This window comes from Nannospalax galili, unplaced genomic scaffold, assembly GCF_000622305.1.
Source record: "Nannospalax galili isolate Female #2095 unplaced genomic scaffold, S.galili_v1.0 scaffold1023, whole genome shotgun sequence".
In the NCBI taxonomy this organism is placed as follows: Eukaryota; Metazoa; Chordata; class Mammalia; order Rodentia; family Spalacidae; genus Nannospalax; species Nannospalax galili.
The window spans coordinates 802,601-813,882 of NW_008349234.1; the positions used below are offsets into that span (position 1 = coordinate 802,601).

At 44.3% G+C, this 11,282-nt stretch overlaps 1 protein-coding gene across 1 annotated transcript; it reads right to left on the minus strand.

Moving 5' to 3' along the window:
• Positions 1 to 257: 257 nt before the first annotated feature.
• LOC103744758 (translational activator of cytochrome c oxidase 1) lies at positions 258 to 8,149 on the minus strand. The gene is made up of 5 exons (XM_008846601.3): positions 7,457 to 8,149; positions 4,467 to 4,573; positions 2,753 to 2,880; positions 1,718 to 1,895; positions 258 to 774 (listed from the first exon to the last, which is right to left on the minus strand). The coding sequence occupies exons 1-5, from the start codon at positions 7,728 to 7,730 to the stop codon at positions 574 to 576; spliced, it is 888 nt and encodes a 295-aa protein (XP_008844823.1). The 5' UTR covers positions 7,731 to 8,149; the 3' UTR covers positions 258 to 573.
• Between the last annotated feature and the right edge of the window lie 3,133 nt (positions 8,150 to 11,282).

Here is an 11,282-nt window from a genome sequence, read left to right on the forward strand (position 1 = left end):
AGTTGAACAGCCAGTACTCTAGAAAAGCACAATTTGTATACAAGAAAGGTGCACAATTTGTATACAAGAAAGGTGTTCAAGAACTACTAGCTGCAAGAGTGAGTGATGAGGCTAGGCCGACAGGCCAGCAAAAAGAAAAAAAAGCAGTCTTTAGAACTGGAGTAAAGAACTAAGCTTGTGGGCTCCAAAGTTAGTCCAGTTCAACGGCTGGACACAAACTCAGGGCAACTCAAGAGTCATACCAGCAACAGAGCATCCAAGATTCACCACTGTTATTGAAGATCAATTTCCACTATACAATATCACAGGACACTTATAATCCCCACATGGGCCAGTCATCTGCTATCAGAGGCAGATCAGCTAGCTAGCCCCATTCTGGTCCTGTGACACCAAAAGAGCTAACCTCAAAAAAGTGTAGAAGTCCCTTTTCTTTAAGGCTCTAAGTCACAGCATCAGACCTTCTAACAGCTAGGTTCCCCACCTACTTCAGTCTCAGAAGATGCTGTAGGAGCCTGTGCTCTAAGATGGGCTGCCAGTTGCATAAGAAAGAGCCTAAAGACACATACAGTCTGGTTACTGAATATTGTCATAAACGTGAATCACATCTTCATGGTTGTTGAGAGCCTGGATGAGGTGAGCAGCTTGTTCCAAGTCAAGGTCAGCCAGTTGCACCTTTGAATGGGGGATGTACTCCAGAGAACAGGAGACGGAACATAAGCCCAGGGAGTCTAGCTTCTTTCTTACTTGATGCAGTGAAGAGGCATCACAAATAAACTAGGGATAAAAGAAAGTCAGTAAGGAGACAGGAATAAGACAAAGCCAGACAGAACTTTGCAAAGTCCTGAATGGAATTACCTATGCTGTAATGTATTACTGGGTTTAAGCTCATAGTTTTCAGTGTTCAGAATCCTTCTTGTATCATCCTCTGCAAATTCTTTGCTTAACCTCTATCTTGAAACATGAGAAAGAAGAAACCAGAGAAGCACACCTTAAGGTGTCTACTAGGGACCTCCTGGAAGCCCATCAAGCACCCAGGTTTGAGTCCCAGCACCCACATGGCAATGGGTGCTTTAAGCTTTATATTTACTTTTTTTATTTTTTAATTTTTTGGGTATTTTTGAGACAGGGTCTCCCTGTAGCCCCAGCTGGCCTGGAACTCATTATGTAGACCAGGCTGACCTTGAACTCACAGAGATTGGCCTGCCTCTGCCTCCCAAGTGCTGGAACTCAGCTTATACTCACTTTTATTTATTTAATTTATTTATTTAATATTTCTTATTTTATTACTTTTATTTTATGTGTATAAGTATATTGCCTGCATGTGTATAAGTGCACCCATGTCCTGCAATGCCCACAGAGATCAGAAGAGGGTGTTGGATCCCCTGGAACTGGAGTTATGGACAGTTGTTAGCTGCCATGTGGGTGCTGGGAATCAAACCCAGGTCCTCTGCAAGAGCAATTGGTGTTCTTAACCACTGAACCATTTTTCAAGCCCATACTCACTTTTATAAAAAAGCATTTACTATTCATTTTTTTGTGTGCATGTATGTGGGTAAACATGCATGTGTATGGGTGCATGCATGTGGAGGTCAGAGGACAACTTTCAGAAGTCAGTCCTCTCCTTCCACTATGTGGGTTCCAGAGACTGAACTCAGGTCATCAGCTTGGCAGAAAGTGCCTTCAACTGCTGAGCCATCTCATCAGCCCCCACACTTACTTTAAAAAGGTTCTCTTCTTCTTCATTCTCAGCTTCCATGACATCTTCAGCTCCTGCTTCAATTGCCAGCTCCAGGGCACGCTCTAGGTTCACAGCTTTTTTCTCTCTGTCCTCTACTCCAACCACAACCACTCCTTTTTTGTCAAAGGAGTGGCGTGCTCCTTCAGCCATCATTCCCCTGACAGGAAAGGAAATGGGAAGGGATGGGTGAATGCTTTTAGACACTCAGTTTCCACAAAGAGCAGCATTCTAACACTAACCCTCCCCACTGAGCCTCTGTAGTACAGAGATACAAAGTAGCTCTCTTCCTGAAGATGCAACTGATGTGCTGAGTAAGAGGACCTTCCCAGAACATCCCCACCTTCTATTTTCTGTCCCTGTAAGAGTCTGAAGGATACAGAAAGGACACAAAGACTTTGCTTATCATTTTCTGTCCCATTAAGACTGCTGTCCTTGCCAGGTATGGTGGCACATGCCTTAAATCCCAGAACTCGGGAGGCAGAGGCAGAGGCAGGCAGATCTCTGTGAGTTCAAGGCCAGCCTGGTCTACATAGTGAGTTCCAGGACAGCTGGGGCTACAGGGAGACCCTGTCTCAAAAAGAACCCCCAAAAAAGACTGCTGTCCTGGTGGAATATCTTTTTTTTTTTTTGAGACAGGGTCTCCGTGTAGCCCCAGCTGTCCTGAACTTGTTATATAGACCAGGCTGGCCTCGAACTCACAGAGATCTGCCTGCCTCTGCCTCCCAAGTGCTGGGATTAAAGGCACGCACCACCACACCTGGCATCCTGGTGGAATATCTCAAGGCTGGAACATTATATGGCTACAGATGGAATAATGGGAGAAAGATCCTGATGAATGTGTCTTTGGGATCCTCCCTCACTCAGAGGACACTAAAGGAAATTATCACATTGAATTCTGCTAAGAAGCATACTTGCAACTTGAAATACCACCAGGATCAATAGCATTTGTCTTGCATAGATTTGGAACCAAAAGGTCCTGTCCCCTTCCCCCCATCCCTCCAACCCCACACCTACCCTTTCTTGTTCAGGATGTGTTTAATGTCCAAATGGCACTTGGAACCACTATTTGATAATGCCTCAATGAGCAGAGAAGAGCCACCAGGGCCTCGAGCCTCATACAGCAAATAAGTGCCCTTAGTTTTCTGCAATAAACAACATGAATATATTTTTCTGTTTCCTAATGTCCTTCATGAAAGCTCCAAACCACAGACACCAAAAAGTTGGCTCCATGGAACGGCCTCTCAAGGTGTGAGCTTGGGCTCTCAAGTCTTTATTTTTGTCCTCATCCTCTGCAGGGAGGCCAATGGGATCAACTTTTGAGGTCATTGGAAGTACTATCCCTTCTTTGAAGGGAGTCTGTTTCCCTGGTTCCTGAACAGTTTTTCCCAGTTCTTGTTTCCACTCCTCCCTAAGCAGATCCCAAAACTATCCCAGTCACTTGCACCTTTATTCATCCTTCCGCACTCCATTCCATGTGAAACCAATGTACCAATTCTCAATGCCCCTACTCCTGGATTGCTGAGTGTTGCTAGAGAAACATTATACACCCCGACCTTTCCATAAGAACCACTGAAATCAGCATTATATCAATATTCAAACATTGTAAATCTAATGACCAATTTCATCAGGACTCCCTATGCTCTAACTCATCCACTATTGATCCCAAGTACCCTGCCCTGTACCTTTCCAGGGGCTTTCAACTGATGACTTCTCCTGTCCACCACAAATGAAATACAGGACCCCTGGCTGAGCTCTGGAGTCTGACTGCCTGAATTCAAGTCTGTTATTTTCTGTACGACCTAAATCAAGTCATCTAACTTTTCTGTGCCTTAGTTTCCATTTAAGGTCACTTTCAGGATTCACCAAGATCTTACACACAGAGTTTTTAATCAAAGTACTTGGCCTGGAACCAATACCCAGTAACTACTAACTATTAGGATGATTATTGTGGGGAATCAAGTACCTCTGTAAGCCTAGCACTTGTGAGGCTGAGACAGGGAGATCATGAATGTCTAGCCAACCTACTACATAAAAAGACCCTAGCCAGGCATGGTGGCACACGCCTTTAATCCCAGCACTCTGGAGGCAGAGCCAGGAGGTTCCCTGTGAGTTCAAGGCCAGCCTGGTCTACATAGTGAGTTCCAGGCCAGCTGGGGCTGCAGGGAGGCTCTATCTCAAAAAAGACCAAAAAATAAATAAATAAATAAATAAAAATTAAATAAATAAATAAATAAAAAGACTGTCTCAAAATAAAACAAACAAAAACCTTTAAAAAAAGAATTATTCTTTAATTTCTTACTTCTTCCAGAAGAAACAGTGTCCCTTCACTGGAGCTGTACATCCCTCTCCCTCCCACCATTACCACTGCCCTTAACCTCTCCCTTTCTACTGCTTTTCTCTTTAGACATAAGCATCTGAAGAGAAAGGCAAATCCTTCTCCAACCTAATGTCTGGGTTTTCCCCATATCTTATGTGATCTTTCTACCCATCTTCTCCCAGCTTCATGAAGTAGCTCTAGACTCTGGTTCTCCACACTGTCTACCTAGCCTATTTCCTGTCACGTTCTTCCAAACAATGGCTAAGGATAAAGAATCCCCAAAGGCCTCTGGGTTGAAAGTGTCAACCACATTCCTACTCTTTTCTCTGATAATTTAAGGAATGTATAGTGGCTTTCTAAACAAGGACCCTGTGGGGGTTGTGGAATAACAATGTCAAACTGAAGACATACCTCCATTTTCAGCGCTGCCTCAATGGTTGACTTGGGCATGTGTTTGCTGCGACACACCTCTAAGACATTGGCCAGGTTGTTGTTGAGCTCAGGGTTGGGGCCTCCCTCTGAGATAAAGAGAAAAGAATGATCAAAGTACATCACAATATGGGAGAGATAAGGGATTTCCAGCCTCTCCCAACCCAAACAATAATACATTACTCTTCATTGGAATATTTTACCTACGGTTTTGAAGAGATGGCTCAGTATGTAAAACACTTGCCTCACAAGCAAGAGAATCTGAGTGTGATCCCTAGAGCAAATATAAAAGAAGATGCTGGGACCAGCTTATAGTTTCAGAACCAGGGAGGCGGGAATGGAAAGATCCCTGGGGCTTATGGGCCAGCCAGCCTAGATTACTTGGTGAAATCCAGGCCAGGAGGAGACCCTGACTCAAAAAATAAAAAATAGGATCAGAGAGCTGGCTAGGTGGGCAAAAACACTTGCTGTACAAGCCTGACAACCTGAGTTCGATTCCTGGAACCCCATAAAGGTGCAAAGAGAGAACTAACTGCACGAAGTTGTCCTCTGATCTCCATATGTGTGCCATGGCATGTGTACACCCATACCCATCCCCCAACACTAATAAATAAATTTTAAAGTAAGGTTTATAGCTCCTGAGGAAAAACACCCAAGGTTGTCCTCTGGCCTCCACACACATCCACATGCATATGCACCTACATACACATAAATACACACACACACATACACACACAGAATATTCCATCTAGCTAAGCACGATGGTGCATGCATATAATCACAGCACTCAGAATGCTGAGGCAGGAGCTTGGATTAAATAATGAGTGAGATTCTGTCTCAACAAAAATACTTAAATCAAGTGATTTGACTGGAATAAGAAGAATTTTGGGAAATTTCTTTGGTGGAGGGTATGGGAAGCCGAACGTAAGGCCTCACCCATGCTAAACACTATGTTCTACCACTGGGCTACATATCCAGTCTGGAATAGCTCCTAATTCACTCTGTCTTTAGGGCTGGTTATAATTTTGCTAGGTTTTAGCAAGCTCCACTTTTGTCAGTGGAAGAGGTTAAAAAGATATAGATGGTAACAGTATCTTTTTAAAAAAATATTTTATTATTTTTATTTTATTTATATGAGTAAGGACGGTAGCCACCGTGTGGGTGCTGGGAATCGAACCCGGGTCCTCAGCAAGAGCAGTCAGTGCTCTTAACCACTGAGCCATCTCTCCAGCCCCAACAGTATCTTTTTAAATTTATTTTTATTTTATGTGTATGAGTATTTTGCCTGTATGTACAAAAGTGCACCATGTGCATGCAGGACAGAAGAGGGTGCTGGATCCCCTGGAACTGGAATTACAGGTGGTTGTTAGCTGTCATGTGGTACCGGGAACTGAACCCAGTCCTCTGTAAGAGCTACAAGTGTTCCTAACAACTGAGCCATCTCTTCAACCCCAGTAACAATCTCAGATTTAACACCCCTTGCTGTTACTCTGTATATAATCATTGAAATGCTCACATGGCATTGAAATCATGCTCAGTCTCCGAGAATGGGGGCTATATTAGATAATCTTGTATAACCCTTGCCTGAACAAAATAAACAATAGTGTTGGTCAAACTTGCTATCAAGACTTTGAGCCAGGGATGGTGGCGCACACCTTTAGTCCCAGCACCTGGGAGGCAGAGGCAGGCGGATCTTTGTGATTTCCAGGCCAGCCTGGTCTATATAGCAAGTTCCAGGACAGCTGGGGCTACAGGGAGACCCTGTCTCAAAAAGACAAAATAGTAAATAAATAATAAATAAATTGATGCAATTAAAGAAAAAAGACTTTGTGAGAAAAGGAAGCAAAGAGAAATATTAAGCTTGAGTTATAGGGGTAAGTTAACATTATCTCTTATGTACTGTAAACCACCTCAAGATGGGCATTATTCCTATTTTTTTAAAATATTATTTTATTATTATTATTATTATTATTATTATTATTATTATTATTTGGTCTTTTTGAGACAGGGTCTCCCTGTAGCCCCAGCTGTCCTGGAACTCACTATGTAGACCAGGCTGGCCTTGAACTCACAGAGATCCGCCTGCCTCTGCCTCCGGAGTGCTGGGATTAAAGGTGTGCTCCACCACGCCCAGCTATTTATTATTTTTATTTTATGTGTATGGGTGTATTGCCTGCATATATGTAAGTGCACTCAAGTTTTACAATGCCCGCAGAGGTCAGAAGAGGGAATCAGTCCTCTGAAACTGGAGTTACAGTGGGTTGATAAGCCACGATGTGGGTGCTGGCAACTGAACCCGTTCTTCTGCAAGAGTAGCCAGTGCTCTTAACCACTGACCCATCTCTCCAGCCCTTATTATCTGTTTTACACAAGGCTGAAATTCAGCAGTTAAGCCACTTGTTCAAGGTCACTGCACTAACCTAGTCAATGACAAAATCCACATCTTCCTATCTGAAGCCATGCTTTTCACACGACTTTTTTCTCTGCTTCTACCAGTATCTGACACTACAAAGAAAAAAGACATAAAAAGTGGCTGCACAACTGAGAAAAACACATGGTTCCAAACCGACCTTCCAAGGAAATGTCTCAGGAACTCTATGCGGGAAACTAAGCAAGAAATGAATGAGTTGATTCAGACCTCCTATCATAACCTCCAATGCTAGTAAGCAACTTCAGAAGGCTCGGTTTGTTTCGAGAAAGACACACTTCTGACCCTTTCACTATGAAGTACCTAGCTACCTGGAGCCTCAGAGTAAGTCACTTTTTCTGTCTTCCTAAGGGCAGTTTTTTTGGAAAGGAAAGTAGGACTATCCAGTGAAGGGAGGTGCTTTGAGGTTTATAAGGCAGGGCAACAACGGCAGTTGGAGAAGGTAAAGGAAATGAACGGCTCTAGTCTAGCTTCGGGGGGCCAGTGAAGCCTCAGACCCTGAAAGGGCATCAGCAACCAGCAGTAGTGACCGCCAATATCTCACCTTTAACCGCCAGGCGGATACTGAGAGAGAGTTTAGAGAAGATTCGACTCCTTTCCAAGTCCTTGGGACCTTTGATGTGCCGGACTTTGGACCACTTATTGTGTCCGGCGGAGGCCGCCGCGGTGACATGCAGCGTTCTGTCTGGAGCTGGACGGCAGGCAGGGGATTCCGGATGGGAGACGCACCGAGGAGTCACACGGAACCCGAGGCCTCGCACAAGAAAGCCTCTGGCAGTTGCCCTGGTGAGTCTGGAGGCAGCCCTAGAGGTCATCATGCTCCAAGCCCTGGCCGCAAGGTGCAAACCCGAGAGGCCAAGGTCAGCCCGCCTTGTCTGTGGTCGGAACAATGAGGTCTGGACCTTCCTGCCGCTTTTGCTAACCTCCAGAAACGCAGAGGCTCAGGTCCACCTGAAGCGGCACAACGGTGAACGACCCCACGGCAGCCCGGTGGTGGCTGGCTGTGGGGACCCTTAACGGTACACTTCCTTTCCTAGGTCCGTTGCATAAACACATCCCCGGATCCCGCCAAGTCCGTTCCGCCCGCCTTCCGGTACTCTCTTCTGCCCTGCCTCTGCCAAGAGCACGGCTAGGAAGTGACCCAGTCTTCAACGCCTCCCGGTTGCTTAGAGACGCCAGATTTTGTTCCAGTGATCTAGCCGAGATTCATGTGAGTTATGAAACTGATTTTGCAGTCGTATTCCTTCCTAACGCAAAGCAGGTCCAGAATAATAAATGTTTTGTTGCTGAAAAAAACGTGTAGTTCAACAGTCTTGTTTTACAGGTAAAGGAACTATATATATTTTTTTTCTTTATAGGATATATATATATATATATATATATAGTGTATATATAGTTACTATTACCCGAGGCAAGGAGGGTTGTGACAGCCAGGACCCTGTCTCAAGCAAAACAAAACAACAACAAAAAGAAACAAAACCCATCCCAGCCAGAGAAGTGACTTGTCCAGATTTTAAGTGTTTCTGATCTAGACATTTTTTTTTTTTCTGTTACAGTGAGGCATCAGTTGTTTTACCAAACAAGGGTGAAAACAGTATAAACCATTGGAGTTTAAAGTAATAAAGTCGTATGTAAAGTAACAGCGGTGATTGTAGAAACCCAGGCTCCTAATCCCAAGAGACACCTTGGGACAGAGTCAGATGAGTCACAGGCATTTGGGGAGAGAAAGTAGGACCCAGCAAGCCTTTTGGAGTCAAACTGCCATCTTTATTTTCCATCTTCTCTCTCAAAAGAGAAAACCATGAAAAGGAAACTATGGGAAATGAGAAGAAACAAAGTAGCAACTATGAAAAATGTTGTAGAAGTTTGCCAAGGTGAGATTAAGTCCAAAGAGCTTGGATGTGTTAAAAAAGCAAGGTAGTGTGAAGGATGCTTGAATTTTTGCCCTCTGGAATTTGACTGGATAGATTCAGTATTTCTTCCTTTTATGTGTGACCTTCGGTAAGTTCTTTTAACAAGCAGGATAATGGGTGAACTGCACACAGGGACAGATTTATATTGTTACATATGCGATCCCATGATCAACTTGCTCATCTTGCATTCTCATGTTCTGATGTTACATTTCTACAGGAGGGCATTCCAACTCACCATCCTTCTGTCTTCCCACTTCTGGGATTACAGATGACTGCCATCACACTGGGTCTCAGTACAAATGTATACTATTTTTTTTTGTTGTTGTTGTTTCTCTGGAGTGTCCTTCATTGTTTCACTGGTGAAATCATGCTTTAAGACTCAGGTCAGCTGTCACCTTCTCAGTGAAGCTTTAAAGTCCTCCTTCAAATTCTTTTTAAGAAGTATTTTTATTTATTTTTATTTTATGTTATGTGTATTGTCTGCATGTATGTAAGTGCACCTATGTTGAGCAATGGCCATGGAGGTCAGAAGAAGGCACTGAATTTCTAGGAACTGGATTTATGGAGAGTTGTTAGCTACCATGTGCTGGGAACAGAACCTTGGTCTTCTGGAAGAGCAGCCAGTGCTCATAACTGCTGAGCCATCTCTCCAGCCCCCTCCAAATTTATTTATTTATTATTTATTTATTTAATTTATTTATTTGTCTTTTTGAGACAGGGTCTCCCTGTAGCCCCAGCTGTCCTGGAACCCACTATGTGCCTCCTTCAAATTCTTAACTATAATAGTTCACTTATTTTTGTCAAGGAGAGGTCATAGGGATTCAAATCCAGAGCCTCAAGCATGCTAGGCAAACACTACCACTAAGCTAGCCAAATTTTTTAAGACAGTCTCACTGTAGCCCAGGCTAGCCTTGAATTCATAGTGATCCTCCTGCCTCAGCCTTCCAAGTACAGGGATTACAGACATAAGCCACCAGTCCATGAATTTAAAAAATTATTACATTTTAATTGGTGTGTGTATGTGTACGATGTGTGTGGTTATGTGTGCCATGACATATGTGGAGGTTGGAGGATACCTTGCAGTGGTTAGTTCTCTCCTACAATGTGGATCTGGGGATTGAACCAAAGTGATCAGGCTTGCTGTCAGGAGCCTTTACCTGCTAAACCACCTTGACAGCCCCCCTAATTAAAAAAAAAATATGATCCAACTTCCTTAAAGATGGACTGACCCCTTCTTCCTTATCCTTTGCAGACTACAAACAACAGATTGCTCCTACTGCTTCTTTCAACTCCTTATTAAACAGACCTGCTTAGCAACAGCACTCATTTCACCTAACTAAATTTTATTCTTCCTTCAAGATTCATCTAGGCATCATTTCCTATTAATAAAAACATCAGGCTGGGCGTGGTGATGCATGCCTTTAGTCCCAGCACTCAGGAAGCAGAGGAAGGCAGATCTCTGTGAGATTGAGGCAGTTTAGTTTATACAGTGAGTGTCAGGCCAGCTAGGGCTAAAGGGAGACCCCATCTCAAAAAGAAAAAAAATCGATTCTACACTTAGGTTCAGATTGTGCTAATTGGCACTCACATAACCCTTCATGCATGGCTATACCATAGCATTAACTTTTTTTTTTTTGGTCTTTTTGAGGCAGGGTCTCCCTGTAGCCCACCCCAGCTGTCCTGGAACTCACTATGTAGACCAGGCTGGCCTTGAACTCACAGAGATCTGCCTGCCTCTGCCTCCTGAGTGCTGGAATTAAAGGCATGCGCCACCACACCTGGCTGCATTAACTTTTTAAAAAAAAGATTTACTTATTTTATGTGCAGATGTGTTTGTCTGTATGTAAGTGCGCCACGTGAGTGGACTGCCCAAAGAAGCCAGAAGAGGGCATCAAACTACCTAGAAATGGAGCTATGGACAGTTGTGAGCTGTGGGCGTGGGGATCTCGGAGTGCCAGCTGCTGGCGTGGCGCCGGTCTCTCCCACGCCGCTGGGGTGGGTCCCTGGCTCTCCACAGCTACCAGACGCTGGCGCCTCTGGGGGTTGCTGTCAGCTGCCGGGCGAGTTCTGTTCCAAGCTGCCGGGCACTCCCTCTGTGTACGTGATCCGTTGGCCACCGGAGGGGAGGAGCAGGAACAGCGAAAGCAGGATCTTCATGAGTGAATGTTTACGAAGGGACAGCCCCCTCCGGGGAGATTGTATCACAGGCTGGTTCTGGGCACAGTGAGACTCAGGATTCAGTGATACAGCTTCAGACAAGTGATACAGCTCCGTGATACAGCTCCGATTTATTAGGGGGAAACCAGGATATTTATAGTGTGGAGGCAGTAGCAAAAGCCTTAGTTGATAGGTGCTTTGTAGGATGCCCCATTTACATGTGGTGGTGGGCTTCTGTCAGGCTGTCAGACAGTGCCTGATTATCACACAGGAAAAACCTGGCAGTTTTTGTGCCGGAGG

Excerpts from the sequence above, each read along its gene's own strand:
- LOC103744758 (XM_008846601.3), bottom strand. The coding sequence starts at position 7,730 with ATGATGACCTCTAGGGCTGCCTCCAGACTCACCAGGGCAACTGCCAGA. Across the intron at positions 1,896-2,752 it reads CACATCCTGAACAAGAAAGG|GGGAATGATGGCTGAAGGAG; the intron begins GTAGGTGTGGGG and ends CTTTCCTGTCAG. Across the intron at positions 775-1,717 it reads AAGAAGAGAACCTTTTTAAA|TTTATTTGTGATGCCTCTTC; the intron begins GTAAGTGTGGGG and ends TTTTATCCCTAG.